Raw genomic sequence first — 26257 nt, 5'->3', positions numbered from 1 at the left:
TGCACTTGTAAGCATCTAATTGTGACACAATTAAAGGTGCCCTGTAGGAGTTGTGGGTACTGAAGAGCTTTTGCTACGTATGCAATGATCATGATGACTATGTAGCCGTTTCTAATTGGCTAATTGTGTGCTGACACTTCCAGCTGATAGTACTTATTTTGTATTGAGATGTGACCATCTATTCGCATTACTTATTTCACATCTCTATTTGGATTCAGTGCCACATATTGCAGAGAGAAATGCCCCCAATTGTAGGTCTCATAATGGATAGAATTTAGGGATGTGCGCAGATCACGTGTTTTGGTTCTAAATCTTCGTGGTGTTTTGGGTCTGCAAATCATTGTTGTGTTTTAGTTTTGGCAAAGCCACCTTAATGGGGGGTATCCACTTAGCGATATACAAACGAGAGCACGATTGCGACATTGCAATCGTGCTGTCGTTTGTATATCTAGTGATGTGCTAGGACTGAACGTTCACTTGTTCTGTCCCGGCACATCCCTCATCCCCGCACATGCTGAACCTGACGAGATCGTCAGGTTGACTTGCATGTACGGGCGATGTCAGAAGCGACCCGCGGGCATGCGCATCGCGGGTCGCTTCCGTCCAAAACATTCCTGATGCATGCGCGATTTGCAAGCGATTGCACGATAACGACATCGTTATCGTGTAATCGCTTGTTTAAATCGCTTAGTGTATACCCCCCATAAGTGTTTTGGTTCAGTTTTGGATTTGTTTACAAATGCATAAAAACAGCTAAAATCATGTAACTTGGACCTGTTTTTTTATATAGTATTTCCAGTCAATTTTGACCACCTCACAGCACCTGAAATCACGAGGGAGGGACATGCAATCCAAAACACGTGAGATCCGGTTTTTAGATCTGAGTTCCGGACTTGGCAAGAAGACCTGAGCCGAGACTCAGTACTACACGAACCCCAAAGTTCAGCAAATCCTCATCTTTAATAGAAATATCCCCGATTGCAAGCTACATATTGCAGAGATGCCTTCTTCTAAGTGCCTATCATAATATACACAGATTAACCCACGCTCCAGAAATTTACCAATTAATATGACCTCTTCATTACCTCTCAGGGATCATATATTCCATACTACTCTTTAGATGTTACAGTGCCATTTAGAGTTGTGAGAGAGTGTTCATTGGTCCTGAATGAAACATGAAGACTCTGGGTCACAGTCAGAGCCATACAGGCCTGTGCTCGGAAGCTCATAAAATGGTGTGTGAGATGGTGCGAGGTAATGTTACATAAATTGTATGGTGCACACATTTACTCACTTTGTTATTGCTGAACATAACATTTTTCTGTATATTAAATAAATACAAACCGAGGAGCTAATATTTGTTGTACTCACAATAACCTGGTCGATTCCTATTATGCCGGAGAGGCTACCACTCCCATATGCGACAGAGAAGTTTTTACCATCAGAGTGGTAGGTGCTTGATTTTTTAGGCTGGAACTTGCTGTGCTGATCTGCATACAAATAAAATTTCAGTGAGCAAAGGTAACAGTATTGTAGGTGTATTGGGGATCTATGTACAGAGAAGTGATAACCCCTTCTTCAAATGTATTCATCTGAGAAAGGCAATATCATTATTTTGGGCAAATTATCAACACTGATTTCTTCTGTGGTACTTTTAATTTGCACAATTTTGTGTCCCCATAGCCAAGTATGAGGACTGCAATGTCTTAGCAATTTAGCAAATTTATTGCAGATTCAGAGCTTGATGAAGAGAATAATTATACCCCCATACACATTCTAGTGTATTGGCATGGCGTGCAATATCAGTTATGCAATTTCGCAAGAAATATCAATTATCTCAGGTGTCCTGGAAAGATGTATTGATCCAAAACTTAAAATAAGGTCTACTGTAGACTTCAGACTGTTACTTCAGACTAGAGATGAGAAGGTCCAGTTCTCAGAGAACCGGACCCACCCGAACTTCCAGATCAGAGGCAAGAAATGAGCTAGGCCCGGGTTTTCCTGCGTGACTCGGATCTCAAAATGAGGCAAAACGTCATCCTCCCGGATTCTCGCAGGTTTTGGATAATATAAAGGTACTCAGTCATCGCTGCTATGTCACTCCGGCTGTGGAGAGTGTAGTGAATGGATGTGCTGTGTCCATCCAAGAGCTGCTGTATCTGTCCAGGGCAGGGGCTGCTGTGTCAATCCAGGGGTTGCTGTGTCCATCCAGGGGCAGTGGCTGCTGTGTCCATCCAGGGGCTGCTGTGTCCATCCAGGGGCAGTGGCTGCTGTGTCCATCCAGGGGCTGCTGTGTCCATCCTGTCCATCCAGGGCAGGGGCTGCTGTATCCATCCAGGGGTTGCTGGCCATCCAGGGGCAGTGGCTGCTGTGTCCATCCAGGAGCTGCTGTGTCCATCAAGGGTAGGACTTTTGTGTTCATCCAGGGTCTGCTGTGTTCATCCAGGGGTTGCTGTGTCCATCCTGCGGTTGTTGTGTCCATCTAGGACAGGGACTGCTGTGTCCATCCAGGGGCTGTTGTGTTCATCCAGGGCAGGGGCTGCTGTGTACATCCAGGGGTTTCTGTGTCCATCCAGGGGCAGGGGCTGCTGTGTCCAACCAGGGGTGCTCTGTCCATCCAAGGGTGCCCAGTGTATTAAATAAAATAAAAGCTAATAATATAATTAATAAAAAAATTATATATATTATTTTTGTGCTGTACCCCAGTGTACTGTATTATTCTTTTTTTTACTGTGACACTGCTGGTATGACCGCAGTGTAATATTTATACACATATTGTTTGTGACACTGTAAGTGGTAGCGCAGACTATACAAATTATTGTGACACTGTAAGTGGAAAACACAGTGTATTCGTTAAAAATATTGATACTGTTAGTGGAAACGCAGTGTATTTGTAAACAATATTGTGACAATGCTATTGGAAATGCAGTGTATTCATTCAAAATATTGTCACACTGTTAGTGGAAAATGCAGTGTATTCATAAAAATATTGTGACACTGTTAATGGAAACGCAGTGTATTCGTAAAAAATATTGGGACACTGTTAATGGAAATGCAGTGTATTCATAAAAAATATTGTGACACTGTAAGTGGAAAACGTAGTGTATTTGTTAAAAAATTGTGACACTGTAAGTGGAAAACGCAGTGTATTTGTAAAAAAAATTGTGACACTGTAAGTGGAAAACGCAGTGTATTTGTAAAAAATATTGTGACACTGTTAGTGGAAATGCAGTGTATTCGTAAAAAATATTGTGACACTGTAAGTGGAAAATGTAGTGTATTTGTTAAAAATTTTGTGACACTGTAAGTGGAAAATGCAGTGTATTCGTAAACAATATTGTGACACTGTTAGTGGAAACGCAGTGTATTCGGAAAAAATATTGTGACACTGTAAGTGGAAAACACAGTGTATTTGTTAAAAATACTGTGACACTGTAATGGAAAATGCAGTGTATTCATAAAAAATATTGTGACACTGTAAGTGGAAAACGCAGTGTATTTGTTAAAAATATTGTGAGACTGTAAGTACCAACCCCAGTGTATTCGTAAAAAATATTGTGACACTGTTAGTGGAAACGCAGAGTATTCATAAAAACTACTGTGACACTAAGTGGAAAACGCAGTATATTCGTAAAAAAATATTGACACTTAGTGGAAACACAGTGTATTTGTAAAAAATCTTGTGACACTGTAAGTGGTAGTGCAGTGTGTTGTTATTTTCTTATTCATAAAAAATCTTGTGACACTGCAGGTCATTTATTCCACAGTGTAATATTTAAAAATGGTACAAATTGACGTGTGTGCTGTACCCCACTTCATTCATGTTTGTTGATATGGAGAACGATCAGTTGAGAGGAGAGCAGGAACCATATACTAGTGGTGGAGCTGCTGCCAGTGCCACCCAGTAATGATGATACTTGTCCATCTACATCATCTACTAAAGCCGATGCCCAAGGTCATAAAGGGCTTAAATCAGGGCATCTAAAATCAAGCAATATATGGGTAAGGGTGAGATAAGCAAAGACTTAAATCAACAAATGAAGACTGCACCTGTGTGTAAATGTGTAACTAAGCTTCTATATATACATATGTAAATATCAAGCTGACACAAAATAGATGTATTTAACTCCTTTAATAGAGTCACAGTGCACTTAGGAGTAAAATGGTGAGTAATATTGCAGTACAAATGGTTCTAAAAGGTAAAAACAAATAATGTTGAAACGTAAAAAGGAATGGGGGGGAGAGAGCAAACAGGTGTGGATGTGGGTATGGAGAGGATGATGAATGGGAGGGAGAGTAATAGCCTGGGGGGGTAGGTGACACCCGCCACAACGGCCCACGGTATCTCGCGATACCCCGGTGCCGGAAGTGACACGTGTCCGGGTGTGACTGCGGAGACCAAGTCAATGAACACACAGTGTTCATCGGAATAGGGTCCAGATCAACTCACGACAAGAAGACAGAAGAAAGAAGAGCAAAGTGAGGCCTCACCGGGACTTATAACAAAAGACTTTCTATACACTGCCACATTTGGGGGGGTCAAGGGACGCCTACACCCCAGGCTATTACTCTCCATCCCCCTTCATCATCCTCCCCCATCTACCCCCCATTCCTTTTTTATGTTTCAACATTATTTGTTTTTACCTATTAGAACCATTTGTACTGCAATATTATTATTACCACTTTACTCCTAAGAGCACTGTGACTCTATTAAAGGAGTTAAATACATCTCTTTTGTGTCAGCTTGATATTTACATATGTATATATAGAAGCTTAGTTACACATTTACACACAGGCGCATTCTTCATTTGTTGATTTAAGTCTTGGCTTATCTCACCCTTACCCATATATATCTTAGAAGGAAAGGGAATTTCCTTCTAGAAGACCTGCTGCCTCCTCATTTACTAGAACATCTAGCAGTCCTACTGTGAGCGCTTGGCACCTCCACTCATATATGCTAGAATCAAGCAAGCAATGTTTTACAGTGTTAAAGAAAGAAAAATTAAAAGCTAAGTTAGCTGCAGAGAAACAAAAAATTGGCAATATGCCATTTACTACACGAATTGGCAAGGAAAGGATAAGACCTTGGCCTTTATTTATGACTGGTGGTTCTGCATCTTGTGATGATGTAAGCCCTTCTGCCTGTAGAAGTGTCAAAAAATTTAAATCGCTAAGGCACATGAACCAACTGTGTGCTCAGAAAAGTCACAAATCCCCGAGGTGAGACTAAGTGTGTCCACGGTTGCCATGTGTGAACCTGACCTTTCTAATACTGCACTTGAAGAGGATCCTCCTTCCACCATTTGTGTGCCCTCTGCAAATGTGGGGATGAGCAGCACAAGTCAACATGCTGAGGTAGAAATCAAGGAAGCTTCTGTGGAATTGCACCAGGAGGATGGGGAGGATTTTTCTGTAGTTGGCGCTAACAAGGATGATGAGGATGTTGATGATGATGTGGATCTTGATGCTGAGGATGTTGTTTGTGTAAATCAGGCAGCAGTTGTTGTCTATGGTGAGAAAAAGGCAAAGCCCATTGTGTCATGCCAGGCAAAATACAAAAAAATCCACTTCTCATATGTGGGGAATTATTTCTAACCAAATCTGGACAACAGTTGTCAAGCCATCTGTACCTTTTCAAAGCAAGAGTGAATAGAGGTAAGGACCTTAACCATCTAGGAACCTCCTCCCTGTTACGTCACTTGCAGTGCATTCATCAAATTGAAAAGTGTTTTTCAAATTCAGAAACTTTGGCAAAAAAAATTTAACAATTAGTCCAGTGTCACCTAGATGCTCCCTTCTCTGTGTTGAATCGAAGCACCTGCAATCTCCACCACCATCACCTGCATCATCATCAGCATCCTCAATCGTGATCGGAAGGTCCTGCATCCAATTTCATGAGAAGGAATGACTCCTCTCCTATCCGTGATTCCTCAGAAGGATCCTTGAGTGCTACACCTGTTGCTGCTGCTGTTGTGAATGGATCTTCATCCCTGAAGGGGACCAGGAAGAAGTCTACTTTTAGTAGTTTAACAAAACAATTGACTGCCAAACAATCCTTTGCAATGGGGAACAAGTATGATATCAGACATCCACTTGCACAGTGGATTACTGAAGCCATAACAGCTATGCTGGTATTAGATGTGCGTCCAGTATCCGCCATTAATGTAGTGGGTCTTAGACAGTTAATTGAGGTACTGTGTCCCCGCTACCATGTCCCTTCTAGATTCCACTTCACTAGAATAGCAATTCCCAGTCTGTACAAGGACATTAAAATAAAACCTTATTAGTGTCCTCCAAAATACTGTTGTGCCCACTGTCCACTTAACCACAGATGAGGACAAGTGGGACAGGGCAAACTAAGATTACATGACTGTGACAGCCCACTGGGTAGGTGTATTGCCTCCAACAGTGCAAACAGAAACAGCAGCAGCATCTAATAAATGCCAGCTCATTCAGAGGCAGGCTACTCTGTGTATCACCGGTTTCACTAAGAGGCATACCACTGAGAACCTCTTAGAAAGACTCAGGGAAATCATTGCAAAATGGCTTGCCCCACTTGGACTCTCCTCGGGATTTGGGATTTCTGACAATGCCACCAATATTGTGCGAGCATTACATCTGGGTGAATTCGAATACGTCCCATGTTAAGCTCACACAATTAATTTGGTGGTGCAACATTTTTTAAAAAATTACAGGGGCATGCAGGAGATGCTCTTGGTGGCCAAAGATTTCGGGACATTTTTGACATTCAGCAACTGCGTGTCGAAGATTGCAGCACTAGCAAGTACTGTTGAATTTGCCCTGTCATCAGTTGAAGCAAGAGGTAGTAACTAGGTGGAATTCTACCCTCTATATCTTTCAGCAGATGGAGGAGCAGCAAAAGGCAATCCAAGGTTACACAATGGCCTATGACATAGGGAAAGGAGCGGGAATGCACTTTAGTCAAGCACAATGGAGAATCATTTTTGTGTTGTGCAAGGTTCTCAAACCCTTTGAACTTGCCACATGTTAAGTTAGTTCAGACACTGCCAGCTTGAGTCAGGTCAAAAAAAGGGGGGCCCCCACTTTTATCTACACGCCGTGAGTACTCACAAATCTCTCCCTACTTAAGTTGGTTTCTGCTTATGGTACAACATATGAGCTGCCGGTGGTCACTCACTTTGCCCAAGCTGCAGGATATTCACCTGATCCACGTTTTTGCCATACTGCACTTTTTAAAGTTGTTTACAAAGGGCTTGATATTCAGCGGAGATGACCGATTACATATGAGATGTGAATCTACTACCAGGAGCCTATACAATGTTTCAAGTATACAGAGACTGTTACACAGAACGCTGTTATAATATAACCAAATATTTATTGTGTTGCTGCTAAGAGCTGGATATCCAGCAGGGACAGCTGAAAGCACATTATATATGATTCTGTCATCAGGAGTCAGTACATGACTTTGGTTTAAAGTACGGAGACTGTCACACGGAAGGCTACAATAATAGACCAATTGTCATTTATTTACGGGCAAACTCCTACTATAATCAGGAAATCCCTGTATAATTCAGCAAAATTTTGCTTGTCACATCACTCGCTGTTAGGAGCGGTCAGAAGCCGAATTTGAGTGATTACTTTACAGCTGTACAATTGAATCAGTCTCTGCATTACTTGCAAGAGGAGCACAGTGGTCAGTGTAAATTTTTATTGTCAGCCATATGGCAAAATAATTATACCTACATTTGATACATTGTTTGTATATATATTTAGGTTACTGTATGTATGTAATGTCTAGTTTTATATGTTTCTATCTAGTCATTTGTCTATTTATGCTTAATGTTTATTAAATCATTGTTTCTTTTTTATATTTATACACATCTCATTTTAACATATTATTCATTGATCGCAGTGATTTTACTGTAGTGTCAGCACGGAGTATCGTTCCTTTTATATATTATTTCTATTTCTGCAAACGCACACAGAGTTTGCTTACTCCGCTGCATCACTTCAGTAATATATCTATAATAGGTTCCAGCGCCAGATATCGCTTGTTGTACATTCCCCTAATCAGACTTTTGCAAAAGCAGCTGGAGAAACTGAAGGAGGAACTGAAACGGAGTGATTCCGCTAAGTATGTTGGTCTTGTAGATCAAGCCCTTCATTCGCTTCACCAGGTTCCAAGGGTTGTCAATCTCTTAAACTCAGATCACTATATTTTGGTGACCATACTTGATCCTAGGTTTAAGTCATACCTTGTATATTTCTTTCTGACGGACATAAATCTAAAAAGATGCAAAGAGCTGTTGGTGAAAAAATTGTCAGCTCAAGCTGCACATGATACAGCAGCATCTCCTCCTTCAGTTTCTGCATCTGCCAGGAAAAAACAAAATTTTTCTAAGACACTGCTGGTGGTGATGTCGATCAGTCAGCAAAACGTAATCAGTCAGCAAAACCCCACATTGATTGATTGATTTACTTGTTTTTCTGGCACTTGGGAGGGAGAGCCCCCCTGAATGAGGCAGCAGCCCCTTGATAAACTACACAGGCAGCACCCCTGTGCAGCTATGTTGCTGGTGATAAGTGTGGCTAATGTGCACACACACATAGAAAAAAAACACATTCATTGATTGATTAATTGTTTTTTTTTGCACTTGGGAGGGAGAGCACCCTTGAACAAGGCAGCAGCCCCTTGATAAATGACACAGGCAACACCCCTGCACAGCTATGTTGCTGATAAGTGTGGCTAACATGCACACACAGAAATGTTTTATTTTTTTTCCATTGGGGGGGAGAGCACCCCTGATGGACAGAGCATCCCCTGGACAACACAGCAGCAACCCTTATGGTCTGCAGTGACACAGGAGCCACTGAAGCCCCCTCTTCTGTCTGCAGCACAGCTCCTAGTATATAGAGTAACAGCCATTATGGACAACAGGCACAGCCCAGCACAGCAGCCAGCCCGAGTACAGTATATGGATATGCATGGAGTGAACAACAGCCAGCCAGCCCCTATGACAAGTGACAACAGCCAGCCAGCCCCTATGCAGTATGGACATTAAGCAACCAGCCCCTAACAAGTGACAACAGTAGCCAGCCCCTTAAACACACAGCAACAGCCTCCTTCTTCTTCACTCTACACAGCCAGGATGAAAATGGTGGTGATCGTGGGACCTTTTATACAATCCAAAACCTGCGAGAATCCGACAGCGGGATGATGACGTTTTGCCTCATTTTGAGATCTGAGTCAGGCGGGAAAACCCGAGCAGACTCAGATCTGGCTTGGATCACCTAAGATCAGGTGGGTTCGGATCTCTGAAATCCGAACCCCCTCATCTCTAGTCTTAAGGGCCTTATTTTTTACAATCCGCATCTCAGATGCAGATTGGATGTGATAAAATTGCCAGGATTTGCGATATTTAAACACATTGCAAGGATGTATTAAAAATTGCATGCAGGGACAGAGCTTTGCAAGAAAGACCTGTCCCTGTGAATCCTCTCCGCACAATTTTCAGGGTATGCAAAACAAACTCTGAGAGTGGTTCTGCTTTTTCCCCCTCCCCACCCCTGAGGCTTACACTTCCTCATTCAGATGATCGTGACCCAATAAAGCTGGGTGCACACTGACAGATATATTGGGCGATCAATTGATCAGCCAATATATCTGGTGCCCATCGGCCAGTGTGTACCAGCAATATGTCTGTGAACATTGTCGTTCACAGACATATCACATTGACTGTGCTGCACAGTCGATGGACAGATATATCTGCAGCAGAGCCAGATTTAGACCTCATGGGGCCCTAGGCAAGATACCAGTTTTGGGGCTTCCCTCCCTCAAATAATGCATAGCACTATACTTTAATTCCTAAAATGTATATAGTGTCCTGAAACATTGGCTAGATGAATGCATACTATAAGTATTGTTTTTCTAAAGGCTCAGAGTCTCGCCATTATTTTCACCTGCTTATATATACATATATATATATATATATATATATAACAAGCAACCAAGGTCCGGCACTCCCTTTATATCAACAATACTTGCCCGGGTGCCCGAATAAAAAATTCATGCAGAAGCTACATTACAGCGGCACTCCTGGTACAAATGGCAATAGACAGGCAGCGTGTAGAGTCAACGATTCAAAGCCTTTATTATGGCTTTTTCATCAGGACTAGTACAATGTACATAACACATCTTACCTTAAAACAGTTCAGTCACCCAGTGAGCAGACGAGGCGCCCGGAATGGGACCACTCCCCCGGCGGGTGGCGCCATACAACCACGTCATCAGACTCTAAGTCACATGTTGTGCACAGTCTGATGACAAAGAGGTGCTCCCCATCACCATGGAAACTGGCACAATCACATAAATTCTATACAAAAAGACAGATACCACAGATATAATAAAACTATTAGCGATGGACTAAACAAGTAAACACTAAGAGTTAAATGGCCAGCTATAACCAAGCTATGGTAAATAAATTTAAACAGAAAACTATAATAAAGACACGGTACCCACTGATAGACTGCCCAATTGGGTTAAAATTAAGCAAGATACTGCACACAGCACCACAGTTCACTAAAGGACGTCAAAGGAGAAACCCATATAACGTCAATTATCAAAACAATCATAAGGATAACAATTCTACCAGACCATCCCTAAGACACATGTAGAGATTAAAAAGTACTAAAGACTAAGGTAAAGTATAACAAAGACATATCCAGGGAAAATACCTAATGGAAACAATTCAATCCTAAATTCTCGTTGAGCCCCTTGGGAGCAAGGGTCCCCAACGTGTGGATCCAGCGAGTTTCACATTGGAGTAGCTTCAGAGGATGATTGCCACCTCTAATAGAAGCTGGCACATGATCAATCGTGGTAACGCAGAGAGGCAAGGGTATGAGGCACAGTGGCAAAATGCCTCGCCACAGGCTGTTCGCTAGTACCTGTATTCAAAGCCGCACGAATAGCCGAGCGGTGGAGAGCCATACGTTCTTTCAAAGACCTTTCAGTCTTCCCTACATATGACAACCCACAGGGGCATAAAATTTGGTATACCACAAATGTGGAATTACACGTGAAGGTAAATTTGATATGATAGGGTTTTCCAGAATGTGGATGGTAGAACACATCACCGGCTAATAGATATCTACAGGTCATACAGGTATAGCAAAAACAACCTGGCCTTTGGCCACTACTGGTAGAACAAAATAATTTGTTAGGAGTAGTAATATCAGTTTTAACAAGAATATCACAAAGATTTTGGCCACGGGTGTAACAAGGCATGAGTCTGGTACTGGACAGCTGCAACTCAGGATCTGATTGAACCATGGTCCATAAGTTTTTAGATGATCTATTGATTTTAGGACTAGCACTACTAAAATGATTAGTTCAAATAAGTGCTGGAGACTTATTGGCCTAGACCTTACTCTTTAACAAATCAGATCTGTTTAGCCTCATAACCTTCTGCTTACTCATCTATAATTCATGGGGGTTATAACCTCTTTCCAAAAACTTTTGTATCATAATGTCCATTTGACATTCTGCTAACACAGGATCGGAGGTGATACGCTTAACACGCAATAATTGCGATTATGGCAATCCTCGCTTCAATGCCACTGGATGACAGCTATCATTATGGAGTAGGTTATTCCTGTCTTTGGTTTTAGAGAACAGGCTAGTAGTGACCCTACCTAAATTAATAGAGATCAAAACATCCAAATAATGGATCTGTGCATCACTGATATTAAAGGTAAATTTAGCAGGTGATTGACTTAGATTATGATTTTCAATTAAAGTAATAAGGTCCACCTTAGGACCCCTCCAAAAAATCAACAAGTCATCAATATAACGCGTATAAAACGCGATCCTAGCTGAAACCTCAGGGCAGGCAAAAAGATGTCATTCTCAACAGAAAACATAAAAATGTTGGCGTACGATGTGGCCACATTGGACCCCATCGCACAGCCAACTAACTGTAAATAAAAATCACCATCATACAGGAAATAATTTTTTGTCAAAATCAAATGTAGCAAATTCATAACAAGAGATAAATCAGGACCCGTATAATCCGGGTGATGAGATAAGTGATTCATAGTTGTGGCCATACCAACTTCATGAGGAATAATGGTGTACAGACTACACACATCAATACTACACATCCAAATCTCCTCATCAAAAATAGGCAATGCATCTAATTTTCGTAATAGCGTTGACGTATCTAGGAGATAACGAGGGTGAGATCTAATAGTCAGTTGCATAATAGCATCTAGGTAGACCGAAGCAGGTTGGAATAACGATCCTCTGGCTGCAATAATAGGGCGGCCAGGGGGGTTATCCAAAGATTTGTGAATCTTGGGAATTGTATAAAATACCGGCACAGTTGGATGTGACGGCAATAAAGCGTCTTGCAACTTAGTAGAGATGATGTTCTTAGATACTGCTTCTATCAATACTATTTTCAATTCCTCCTTGAATTCACTTGTTGGATCTGCTTGCAAAAGTCTGTATGTCACTACATCATCAAGATGAATGGCTACTTGTTCCTTGTAGTTAGTCAAATTCTGTATGACTAGGGCACCCCCTTTGTCAGCCGGCCGGAAGATCAGCTCTTTATCATCAGCCAAATCGTGCAATGCCTTAAACTCAAGCTTATTTAGATTTTGTCTTATTTTTGGAAGTTTAGTAACTTCCTTAGAAATCTCTGTGCCCAGGAGTCGCATATACGTTTTTATGGTCGGATTAAAAGACTGCGGCTCAAATGTAAACCGAGACAGTAATTTGCTCAATTGTGGCGGTATATCAGAAATAGGTACATTCAAGTTAGGTTTTGCTTTAGCAAAAAATTATTTTAATTTCAATTGCCGTTTTAGATTATACTGCTCAATTTGCCATTTAAAAGAATTGAAGGGTACTGTGGGTACGAATGAGAGTCCTTTACCCAGTACACTCAATTCAGTGTCAGTCACTGGATAGGAGGATATATTAACTACTAGGTTTTGTGGGGCAAGGGGGGTTTTTTGCCACGTCCTTTGGTTTTGGCCCCCCCCCCATCTGGTGTAGGATCTCCACCTACCGGACCTTGGGCTCTTGTTGGCATGCCTAAAGGGAGAGCATTATTCCTTCTGCCCCTACTAGTAGTTGGCACCTCATTATCACTTGCTGATGAAACTAGTTCGTTAGAAGACTCAGTGTCCACAAAATTTCTCCCATTCCTCCTGAAGAAAGGCTTTTTATTTCTGTTATCCGGACGATGCCCTGAGCTAGTGAATTGGTATACAGTGTTTAGCTCATAGTCTTGATCGACTTTCATTCTTTTTTCTTTTTTGAATTTAATTAAATCAGACTTATACGAGGCCAATTGACTTTCAAGTTTTTCAAGCCATTTGATGTTGGGATCTTTTTCCAAAGTAGCTTTGTGCAACAGTTTTTTCATCGTTGGAGCTGATTCTTCTACTTTTTTCTTCATCTGTGGCGTTTTTAATCGATTCTTAATACATCATGATTTTAATAGTATATTAAGGGGAAACAACTTTTACCCCATGGACTAAGCTTGATGGATGGATTATGTTGCTGCTATTAACCCTAAGCTGCTGAATTTGCCGTTTGCACAGATGATTTTTGCACTGAAACATTATTTAGTCAAAGGTGTATGGATTATACTGCTGCTATTGATTTAAAGCTGCTGAGTTTGCATTTTGTACGGATGATTTTCTACTGTAACACTATGTTGGTGTATGAACTTTGTTGCTGCTATTGACTTAAAGCTATTAGATTTGCGATTTGCACAGCTGATTTTGTATTGTAGCGTTATAAGAAAATTTTTTTCCCATTATGGCTGATAATGATGATGCTATTAGTGGCTTACAACAACCTGTGTATGCTATTGAAGATGCTTCCAGCTACTCAGAATCAGAAGTGGAGGCGATTTTATTTAACATCCAATTTGCGGGACAACTTGATTCTCTCCCTGTTGATGTTTTGTATCGGGACTTATTGAAGCTTAAAAAGAGAGAAATTGACTTTTTTTTACCATGGCTTAACCCTAAGTGAATATTATAGGGCTAAAAAAATACCAAGGGGGTTGCGTATCAAAAATAGTCCTACGATTGGGAGACACAACCCTATATTTGTAGACGTTGGGACTCAATTTTGAATAAATGTTCTTTTGATGTAACTCTTTTGATAATTGAGCAGTCCACAAAAGAGTTAAACGCTAGATAAAATAGCCACGTATGAATTGGTGCACAAAGCTATTTTGGAAAAAGATCCCAACGTCAAATGGCTTGAAAAACTTGAAAGTCAATTGGCCTCGTATAAGTCTGATTTAATTAAATTCAAAAAAGAAAAAAGAATGAAAGTTGATAAAGACTATGAGCTAAACACTGTATACCAATTCACTAGCTCAGGGCGTCGTCCGGATAACAGAAATAAAAAGCCTTTCTTCAGGAGGAATGGGAGAAATTTTGTGGACACTGAGTCTTCTAATGAACTAGTTTCATCAGCAAGTGATAATGAGGTGCCAACTACTAGTAGGGGCAGAAGGAATAATGCTCTCCCTTTAGGCATGCCAAAAAGAGCCCAAGGTCCAGTAGGTGGAGATCCTACACCAGATGGGGGGCCAAAACCAAAGACAAAGGATGTGGCAAAAAAAAAACCTTGCCCCACAAAACCTAGTAGTTAATATATCCTCCTATCCATTGACTGACACTGAATTTAGTGTACTGGGTAAAGGACTCTCATTCGTACCCACAGTACCCTTCAATTCTTTTAAATGGCAATTTGAGCAGTATAATCTACAACGGCAATTGAAATTAAAATAATTTTTTGCTGAAGCAAAACCTAACTTGAATGTACCTATTTCTGATATACCGCCACAATTGAGCAAATTACTACCTCGGTCTACGTTTGAGCTGCAGTCTTTTAATCCGACCATAAAAACGTATATGCGACTCCTGGGCACAGAGATTTCTAAGGAAGTTACTAAACTTCCAAACATAAGACAAAATCTAAATAAGCTTGAGTTTAAGGCATTGCACGATTTGGCTGATAATAAAGAGCTGATCTTCCGTCCGGCTTGATGATGTAGTGACATACAGACATTTGCAAGCAGATCCAACGAGTGAATTCAAGGAGGAATTGAAAAAAGTATTGATAGAAGCAGTATCTAAGAACATCATCTCTACTAAGTTGCAAGACGCTTTATTGCCATCACATCCAACTGTGCTGGTATTTTATACACTTCCCAAGATTCACAAATCTTTGGATAACCCCCCTGGCCGCCCTATTATTCAGCCAGGGGATTGTTATTCCAACCTGCTTTGGTCTACCTAGATGCTATTATGCAACTGACTATTAGATCTCACCCTCGTTATCTCCTAGATACGTCAACAATATTAAGCAAATTAGATGCATTGCCTATTTTTGATGAGGAGATTTGGATGTGTAGTATTGATGTGTGTAGTCTGTACACCATTATTCCTCATGAAGTTGGTATGGCCGCAACTATGAATCACTTATCTTATCACCCGGATTATATGGGTCCTGATTTATCTCTTGTTATGAATTTACTACATTCGATTTTGACAAAAAATTATTTCCTGTATGATGGTGATTTTTATTTACAGTTAGTTGGCTGTGCGATGGGGTCCAATGTGACCCCATCGTACGCCAACATTTTTATGTTTTCTGTTGAGAATGACATCTTTTTCGCCTGCCCTGAGGTTTCAGCTAGGATCGCGTTTTATACGCGTTATATTGATGACTTGTTGATTTTTTGGAGGTGTCCTAAGGTGGACCTTACTACTTTAATTGAAAATCATAATCTAAGTCAATCACCTGCTAAATTTACCTTTAATATCAGTGATGCACAGATCCATTATTTGGATGTTTTGATCTCTATTAATTTAGGTAGGGTCACTACTAGCCTGTTCTCTAAAACCAAAGACAGGAATAACCTACTCCATAATGATAGCTGTCATCCGATGGCATTGAAGCGAGGATTGCCATACTCGCAATTGTGTGTTAAGCGTATCACCTCCGATCCGGTGTTAGCAGAATGTCAAATGGACATTATGATACAAAAAATTTTGGAAAGAGGTTATAACCCCCATGAATTAGAGATGAGTAAGCAGAAGGTTATGAGGCTAAACAGATCTGATTTGTTAAAGAGTAAGGTCCAGGCCAAAAAGTCTCCAGCACTTATTTGGACTATCCATTTTAGTAGTGTTAGTCCTAAAATCAATAGAGCTTCTAAAAACTTATGGACCATGGTTCAATCAGATCCTGAGTTGCAGCTGTCCAGTACCAGACTCATGCCTTGTTACACCCGTGGCCGAAATCTTCGGGATATTCTTGTTAAAACTGATATTACTACTCCTAACAAATTATTTCATTCTACCAGTATTGGCCAAAGGCCAGGTTGTTTTCGCTGTACCTGTATGACCTGTAGATATCTATTAGCTGGTGATGTGTTCTACCATCCACATTCTGAAAAACCCTACCATATCAAATTTACCCTCACGTGCAATTCCACATTTGTGGTATACCAAATTTTATGCCCCTGTGGGTTGTCATATGTAGGGAAGACCGAAAGGTCCTTTAAAGAACGTATGGATCTCCACCGCTCGGCTATTTGTGCGGCTTTGAATACAGGTACTAGCGAACAGCCTGTGGCGAGGAATTTTGCCACTGTGCCTCATACCCTTGCCTCTCTGCGTTACCGCATGATTAATCATGTGCCAGCTTCTATTAGAGGTGGCAATCGTCCTCTGAAGCTACTCCAATGTGAAACTCGCTGGATCCACACATTGGGGACCCTTGCTCCCAAGGGGCTCAACGAGAATTTAGGATTGAATTGTTTCCATTAGGTATTTTCCCTGGATATGTCTCTGTTATACTTTACCTTAGTCTTTAGAACTTAGTAATCTCTCCATGTGTCTTAGGGATGGTCTGGTAGAATTGTAGCAATTCTGGTCTGGTAAGATTGTAACAATCCTTATGGTTGTTTTGATAATTGACGTTATATGGGTTTCTCCTTTGACGTCCTTTAGTGAACTGTGGTGCTGTGTGCAGTATCTTGCTTAATTTTAACCCAATTGGGCAGTCTATCAGTGGGTACCGTGTCTTTATTATAGTTTTCTGTTTAAATTTATTTACCATAGCTTGGTTATAGCTGGCCATTTAACTCTTAGTGTTTACTTGTTTAGTCCATCGCTAATAGTTTTATTATATCTGTGGTATCTGTCTTTTTGTATAGAATTTATGTGATTGTGCCAGTTTCCATGGTGATGGGGAGCACCTCTTTGTCATCAGACTGCGCACAACATGTGACTTAGAGTCCGATGATGTGGTTGTATGGTGCCGCCCACCGGGGGAGTGGTCCCGTTCCAGGCGCCGCGTCTGCTCACTGGGTGACTGAACTGTTTTAAGGTAAGATGTGTTATGTACATTGTACTAGTCCTGATGAGAAAGCCATAATAAAGGCTTTAAAATGTTGACTCTACACGCTGCCTGTCTATTGCCGTTTGTACCAGGGGTGCCGCTGTACTGTAGCTTATATATATATATATATATATATATGTATATAGGGAATCGGTATGATATCCTGCCGGATGTAAACCCGGTGGATGTCATACCATGCCGGAAGCTAGACAGAAGAAAATCCCAACATGAGTATTCTAGCTATCACTAACCCTCTCCTCCCTAACCCTCCCTCAGGGGTGCCTAACCCTAACCTCCCCTCTAGTGCCTAACCCTAACCTCCCCCCATGGGTCTCTAAACCTAACCACCTGCCCCTCTTCCTAAACCTATCCCTCCCGGGGGTTAGGGTGCATAACCCTAACCTTCCCCCAGGGTGCCTAACCCCCATTCCCCTAGCCTAATCCCCCCAGGGGGGTGCCTAACCCTAAAATCTCCCCCCAGAGTGCCTAACCCTAACCCCCCTTCCCTTTAGCCTAACCCTCCCATTGGGGTGCCTAACCCTAAGTCCCCCTTGGGAGCCCATAACCTAACTCACCCCCCCCTGCATGGCTGTCCACTCCCAGCATTCGATATGCCGGGCATCAGGCTCCCGTCGTAGGGATAGTGATAGGCATCGGGATTACGACACCTATCATTAGTCCCTTGTCAGGATATGACAGCCTGGAACCCGGCGCTCGTCATTTCAACTGCCGGATTTTTGACCACATCCCATATATACACACAGCTGAACTTTCAGTGAGTCCTCCGGGAACAATTGTGTGAACATGGGTGTGAACATGGGTTCCTGCTGGGTGATTATTTCCGGTGATGGCACCTGACGACCGCGCACGCAGACAGGTGAGTACAATGTTTATTGATTATCTGTGCTATATTAAGCCTTACCACATAGTGCATTACTAAGGCTGACCCTTGAAAAAGGCTATATGTGCCGAAACGGCCCATCGGGATGGCTGGTTATTACCTTCAATACACTCTTTGAAGTCTCCAGTTATGGATGAGTACTAATTCTTGTTTACTCATGATGGCTTTTTATGCGCTTTTTCTATGAAATTAAATATATTCTATTGAAATATCTATCTATGGTGGTGTGCTGGTTCCTTACTTTATCTTGTTTGGTAAACTTTTGGTTCTGTTGCTAGACTTATCATAACCTGGCACCCACACGATTCATCTTTTTTTTAAAAGTGTGTGCGACCTGATACTTGGATTTGTGTTTACCAATTTTTTTGGCTTACAGGCTGCACCACAATTCATCAATGGACTTATTTTTCTGTATTTAATGCATTTTTAATTTTTGTGCATTTTCTGAGAGCTTGTCTTGCTGCTATATCTCACTTTGCTTATTTGACATATACTTGTGAATGTTAACATGGAGTCTGATATAGGTGACATTACCGGTACTAAACGGTGTTTGGATAAGGATATTTCCAAAATTCTTTTTGCAGACACAGACCAATTGGCGTTTGATGAAGATAGCCCTAATGATATCTATCAGTATTTACTGAAATTGAAAAAAAGATTGGTGGAGCTTGAACTCGATGGATTAACCCTTTGTCAATATCATAAAGATAAATTAATACTAAGGGGCTTTAGAATAAAAAATCAACCCACAATTGGTCGCAACAATAAAGAATTTTGTCGTCAATGGTGCCTGATTTTAAATCAGTGCAGTTTTGACTTGATGATATTAGTCATACAACAAGCCAATATGGATATTGAGAGCGTCAAAAAAGATATAACAATATGTGAAACTAATGGGACTGAAACACTGTCGAAAGATACCAGTACAGACTGGTTGGTTAAATTGAGTGAGAACATTAATAATTTTAAAACAGATTTACTGAGTTTTAAAAAGAACAAATATAGGAAAGTGAGGGATGACTACAAAGAACTCCGGGAATATCCGTGGTTATTAAATCAAAGCTCTAGGAGAGTTTGGAGAGGTGGCCAGTACAATAGGAAATGGGTTAATACAGCTTTTTCTGACCTAGATTCACATAACTCCATGAGTGACTCGAGTTAATCACTCCTCCTCCTCTAGGGGCCCTTTTTTAGGGGAAATCGCCTATACGCGGAGCAAAAACAAATCACATAAAGACCCACAAGGAGAATGGGGCATTAAGCACAAAAAGACCTCAAGAAAAATCCAAGAGGGGCAATAGGAGTTAGTAATATTTAATTTATCTAGTCATAGTCTGATGGAAGTAGAACAAACAGTCCTATCAAAAGGATTACCCTTTGTCCAGACCCATAGACAAACGGAGTTTAAATGGGAAACTGAATTTTACCAATTTCAGAGACAACTTAGGTTAAAAGATCATTTTAACAAACAATCTACGATTGCTAGTCATGAAACTAATAATACACCTTTCAAACCTAAAAGTTTATTTGATCCTCCATCACATTATGCCTCTATAGAAACATTCTGTAGACTGGTTGAAAGGGATATACTGTCAGCCATTAAATGTCAAAATAAATGTTACCAAAATCTAAAGAAGTGTGAGATGGATGCAATTAAATATTTCAAAAACAATCCTGATATCATAATTCGCCCCGCCGACAAAGGCGGGGGTTTTGAAATATTAAACAAGGTGGATTACATTAATGAAGCATTAAGCCAATTGGCTGACACTTCTTGTTATAAGAAACTAGCTTTTGATCCAACTGGCATCTATAAACATGAAATTGATGCCATTATCCAACTTGGTTTTAATAATAATTGGTTGGATCAACCTACGGTAAAGTTTCTGATTCAAGATCACCCAATTATTCCCCTTTTTTATACACTACCAAAAATACATAAGTCTCCTGTTGCACCTCCAGGTAGGCCCATAATCTCCTCTCAGGGCTCCCTTGGTCAGTCTTTGTCCCAATTCTGTGACTTTCATATACAATCTGTTGTGCAGAAAACACCATACTATCTTAAAGACACCACAGATTTTTTGCTTAAATTGAAACAATTCGAGAATCCACCAAAAGACTGTTTACTGGTGTCTATGGACGTGTCAAGTCTCTATACCAATATAGAACATAAGAAGGGTTTGGAGGTGGTAAGGCAGGTGATCACTGGTAATACATGTTATAATGGTCCTCCAGTTGATTTTTTGTTATTATTAATGGAAGTTATTTTGCATAAAAATGACTTTTTATTTAACAACACTTTTTATTTACAACTTAAAGGGATGGCCATGGGGTCTAATATGGCCCCAGCTTATGCCAATTTATACATGTATATTTTTGAGACCACCCACATTACCACTGACCCCACTTTTTCCAAATTTATTGTATGTTACTTTCGTTTTATAGATGATTTGTTTTTGATTTGGACGGGTAGTCCAGTGGAATTAGAAACCTTCATTGATGGTCTCAATCAGAAAGAAGCTTTGATTCAGTTCACATACAAATAGAGTTTTACCAATATTGAATTTTTGGATGTTTTGATCTCCATAACTGACAATAAATTGAAGACCTCATTGTTTAGGAAATTAACTGATAAAAGCACCCTCTTATGCACCAATAGCTTTCACCCTCCTGCTCTTAAAAGGGGTCTCCCTTATTCACAACTGCTGAGGGTTGTAAGGATCACCTCCCACAGCACAGATCTCCCATCGGCACTTCAGGAAATGGGACAGAAATTTATACAGAGAGGATATGACAGACATGAAGTTAATGAAGCAATTGACAAATGCATGGCTCTCAAATGGGAGGAATTTTTAACTACTAAACCTAAAAAAGAGGTGGCAGATAGGATGCTATTCCCTACTACTTATTCATTATCTTCTGGCTTTATCCGTAAAACAATACTAAAGTATTGGTACATCTTAAAGACCGATCCAATCATTGGGAAAGATTGCATTCATCCTCCGATGTTCTGCTACAGGAGAAACCGCAATTTAAAGGAACGTCTTATCTACTCTGATATCAGCCCAGGAGTCAGCACTAATTCTAATTGGTTGTCCTTACAAATTGAGGCACACAAATGCGCTAAATGCATGAACTGTCATTATTTATTAACTGGAGACAAATTTTGCCATCCCATTAAGGGCAGGACATTTCATTTGAAACATCGAATGACATGTGAGTCCAAATATGTTGCTTCCTGCATAGTGTTTGCCCACTACGGGTGGTCTGGCTAGAATAAATAAGAAAGCTTCCTGCAATTACATGATTTCAAGGGCTAGAGTGTCACCTTATGTCTGTCTCTTGTAGTTGGGATATTTTGCATTTTCACATAAGAGACCGACAGAGGTATCTTTCCTTTGAACACAGGAAAGGTGGGGGGGCCTGCTGACAGGACATGTAGAACTATCTAGCCCAGCATGTCACGCTGCTAAAATGTTAGAGTCAAATGCACCCATCTTCATACACACATTAATATGTCTTTATATCAAACCCTGAATACCCACACATTTCATATTCACTCATAAGGTTCAATAAGCATCAAAATGTATGATTTAAGTTGGTTAAGTTAGTTTAAATGCTGAGAAATAAAGGTATTTGATAACTAAGGTATTATACATGATAAGCAAGTTGTGTTTGGTTTTGTTCTGATGCGTACACTTTTTTACAGCATTTTGGTGTTATCAGTGGAGAGATCGCATCATGCAAACTCAAGTTATGTATCGCAGAACTTACAAGCAACAAAAATGTTTAAATGTTAGAATGTTACAGAGGGCGTTACTAGAAAGATTCCCCTGCTGTTAGAGGCAGGGAGAGTCTATTTGAACCAGCCTGTTAAATGTTCTGTAACATATGCTTCTCCTCTGGGAACCAATGACATCAGTAAGAAACTTCCCCATTGTCCTGTTTTAGTCTGGGGGGGATAAATATGTGTGCCCGGATACTGGTTTTTATAGTCCATGCTGAATGCTATATGAACTGAGGGTCTCTTACTGATGCCTATCTCCATGTCCGGAGGCGCAGCGTATGAATACTGTACTTGGGTCTGTATTATTTCCTTTTACGCCTAAATTGTGTGTAACTGACTGTACTTTTACTTGAATAATACTTTGTGCTTCGGAACCACATGTTCTGAGTCTGGAGTCTCTATTTATTATATGACTGCGTACGCAAATTAGCGTCATCCTTAGAGGTTTATAGGAAGGATTTTAGAAGGTACAGGCAGGGGTATATAGAGGTTCATTTTAAAATCAACAGGATGTTGACAAGCGGTGATCCCGTCGCATCACTTCCGGTTCAGCTGAACTTTCAGTGAGTCCTCCGGGAACAATGGTGTGAACATGGGTTCCTGGTGGGTGATGATTTCCGGTGATGGCACCTGACGACCGCGCGCGCACAGACAGGTGAGTACAATGTTTATTGATTACCTGTGCTATATTAAGCCTTACAACATAATGCATTACTAAGGCTGACCCTTGAAAAAGGCTATATGTGCCGAAACGGCCCATCGGGATGGCTGGTTATTACCTTCAATACACTCTTTGAAGTCTCCAGTTATGGATGAGTACTAATTCTTGTTTACTCATGATGGCTTTTTATGTGCTTTTTCTATGAAATTAAATATATTCTATTGAAATATCTATCTATGGTGGTGTGCTGGTTCCTTTAGTTTATCTTGTTTGGTAAACCTTTCATTCTGTTGCTGGACTTATCATAACCTGGCACCCACACAATTCGTCTTTTTTTTGAAAGTGTGTGCGACCTGATACTTGGATTTATATATATATATATATATATATATATATATTAGGGATGTGCAGGCTCGGTTCTACTCGGTTCCGTTCGGTTTTTTTTCCCGAATCTTATTGGGTTTCAGCTGTCACGAGTTTTGGATAGCCAATAAGATTCGGTAAAAAAAACCGAACGGAACCGAGTAGAACCGAGCCTGCACATCCCTAATATATATATATATATCACTGGCTCAGCCAAAGCCGCCCTCCGCTGCATCGCGACTTGTTGCAACTTCCACCCTCTCTTCTCATATGTGGCTGTGTGCCCAGTGCCTGTCCCTCCTTTCCAAGTCATGCCTTCTTCTTCCCTGCAGCCTGCGCGCCAACCAGTCACTGTGAGCAGCAGGCTGCTACTTGGTGTGTGATTGGTCCACCGCCGGCTGGCAACCAAGCACTGCTCTGCAGCGCCGGTGGTGACTGTGTGTATGCTACTGGGATGGTTGCAGATCGTGGAATCGGATTTGATCTGCCGTGCGGGTTCCTCTCTGAGAGGGGGACTTGGGAGGACTTGACCCCAGTTACTCCTCCTCCCCTTAATACGCCCCTGATCAACTTACCTCCTCCCCGGCTGGTGGACTCAAAAGTCAGTGCAGCACTAAAGGTTCTCTCCAGGGTCGGATCACCGGGGGGGCCTGGCTACGGGCTCCCTGGGACCCGCCAGGCCCTAGATGGTCCCCTAGGTTGCCTAGCGGTAAATCTGGCCCTGATCTGCAGACATATCTACCCATCGGCAAGTGGGCACGGGCGGTCTGCTGCTGCCCATACACATGCAGCAGCAGCCGCGGGGAGGGGGGTGGATCCGCCCCCGGCCAGCGGGACCCAATGCTCCCGGGAAGATGATGGTCATTCAGTGTGTATGAACTACCATCATCTACAAATATATCTGCAGATCACTCGATCTGCAAATATATCTGCTAGGTGTATACTAGGGGTGAGAGGGTTCGGATTTCTGAAATCCGAACCCCCCCGAGCCCCCCCCGATCCGAGTCCGATCCGAGTCAGGCTCGACTTTTCCCGCCTGACTCGGATTCTGAAATCGAGGCAAAACGTCATCTTCCCGCCTTCCGAGTCTCGCGGGTTTTGGATCCTATATAAGGTACCCGCGTCGGTGCCATTTTCTCACTCAGCTGTGGACAGTGAAGAGGGAGGGTGGGAGTTAGGGCTGGCTGGGCTGTATAGTGTAGTGTAGTGTAGTGCAGAGTAGTGTTGTGCTGTGCTGTGCTGTGCTGCTGTCGTCCACTACTTCAAAGTCCATAGGGGCTGGTTGTGTTGTGCTGTGCTGCTGTTGTTAATAGGGGCTGTGTCCACTACTTCAAAGTCCATAGGGGCTGGCTGGACTGTGTTGTGCAGTCAGTTGTCCATAGGGGCTGTGTCCACTCCAAAGTCCTGTGCAGTGTCCCAGTCCTAAAGGGGTGCTGTAGTGTTGTCCAGGGGGTGCTCTGTCCATCAGGGGTGCTCCCCCAAGTGCTAAAAAAATAATATTTTTTTTGTGTTTGTGAATTGTGTGCGCAGTAGCCGCACGTGCATCAACAAAGTAGTGCCAAGCGTGCGCCTGTGTGGCCGGCTGGCTTGACCGTTAAAAGGTGCTGTAACCCCCAAAGTACATTCCAGTCCAAACCAAAAAAAAAATAATTTTCTGTGTTTGTGAATTGTGTGCGCAGTAGCCGCACATGCATCAACAAAGTAGTGCCAAGCGTGCGCCTGTGTCATAAGTAAAGGGCTGACTGGCTTGACCGTTAAAGGGTGCTGTAACCCCCAAAGTACACTCCAGTCCAAACCAAAAAATAAATTATTTTCTGTGTTTGTGAATTGTGTGCGCAGTAGCCGCACGTGCATCAACAAAGTAGTGCCAAGTGTGCGCCTGTGTCATAAGTAAAGGGCCGGCTGGCTTGACCGTTAAAGGGTGCTGTAACCCCCAAAGTACACTCCAGTCCAAACCAAAAAAAAAATTATTTTCTGTGTTTGTGAATTGTGTGCGCAGTAGCCGCACGTGCATCAACAAAGTAGTGCCAAGCGTGCGCCTGTGTCATAAGTAAAGGGCCGGCTGGCTTGACCGTTAAAGGGTGCTGTAACCCCCAAAGTACACTCCAGTCCAAACCAAAAAAAAAATAATTTTCTGTGTTTGTGAATTGTGTGCGCAGTAGCCGCACGTGCATCAACAAAGTAGTGCCAAGCGTGCGCCTGTGTCATAAGTAAAGGGCCAGCTGGCTTGACCGTTAAAGGGTGCTGTAACCCCCAAAGTACACTCCAGTCCAAACCAAAAAATAAATTATTTTCTGTGTTTGTGAATTGTGTGCGCAGTAGCCGCACGTGCATCAACAAAGTAGTGCCAAGCGTGCGCCTGTGTCATAAGTAAAGGGTCGGCTGGCTTGACCATTAAAGGGTGCTGTAACCCCCAAAGTACACTCCAGTCCAAACCAAAAAAAAAATTATTTTCTGTGTTTGTGAATTGTGTGCGCAGTAGCCGCACGTGCATCAACAAAGTAGTGCCAAGCGTGCGCCTGTGTCATAAGTAAAGGGCCGGCTGGCTTGACCGTTAAAGGGTGCTGTAACCCCCAAAGTACACTCCAGTCCAAACCAAAAAATAAATTATTTTCTGTGTTTGTGAATTGTGTGCGCAGTAGCCGCACGTGCATCAACAAAGTAGTGCCAAGCGTGCGCCTGTGTCATAAGTAAAGGGCCGGCTGGCTTGACCGTTAAAGGGTGCTGTAACCCCCAAAGTACACTCCAGTTCAAACCAAAAAAAAAATTAATTTCTGTGTTTGTGAATTGTGTGCACAGTAGCCGCACGTGCATCAACAAAGGAGCAGCGCCAAGCGTGCGCCTGTGTCCCATAAGTAAAGAGCCGGCTGGCTCATTTCTTAAAGGCTGGTGTAACCCACAAAGTGCACTACTCTCCAGCAAAAATAAAAAAATATTTTCTGTGTTTAGCCGCACGTATATATCAAATCGATATAACATAAATGGAGGACCAAACTTTCTCCGATAAAAATAAAATAGAGAAAGATCAAGAACCACTTCCTCCTAGTGCTAAAGCTGCTGCCACTAGTCATGACATAGACGATAACATGCCATCAACGTCGTCTGCCAAGGCCAATGCCC

The 26257-nt window shown here is 41.8% G+C and overlaps 1 protein-coding gene across 1 annotated transcript in view; it reads right to left on the bottom strand.

Annotated features, from left to right (window-relative positions):
* LOC148450991 (cathepsin E-A-like) overlaps positions 1-26257 on the bottom strand; it is a 128938-nt gene that overhangs the window by 42017 nt on the left and 60664 nt on the right. The window contains exon 3 of the mRNA XM_088462407.1: positions 1372-1490. Within this exon, the coding sequence (XP_088318533.1) occupies positions 1372-1490 (119 nt within the window). The remainder of the gene's footprint in view (positions 1-1371; positions 1491-26257) is intronic.

Source organism: Taudactylus pleione, unplaced genomic scaffold, assembly GCF_031769625.1.
Source record: "Taudactylus pleione unplaced genomic scaffold, aTauple2 ptg001228l, whole genome shotgun sequence".
NCBI lineage: Eukaryota > Metazoa > Chordata > Amphibia > Anura > Myobatrachidae > Taudactylus > Taudactylus pleione.
The sequence above is the reverse complement of the archived record's forward strand: the minus strand, read 5'-3'. Positions and strand labels throughout refer to the sequence as shown.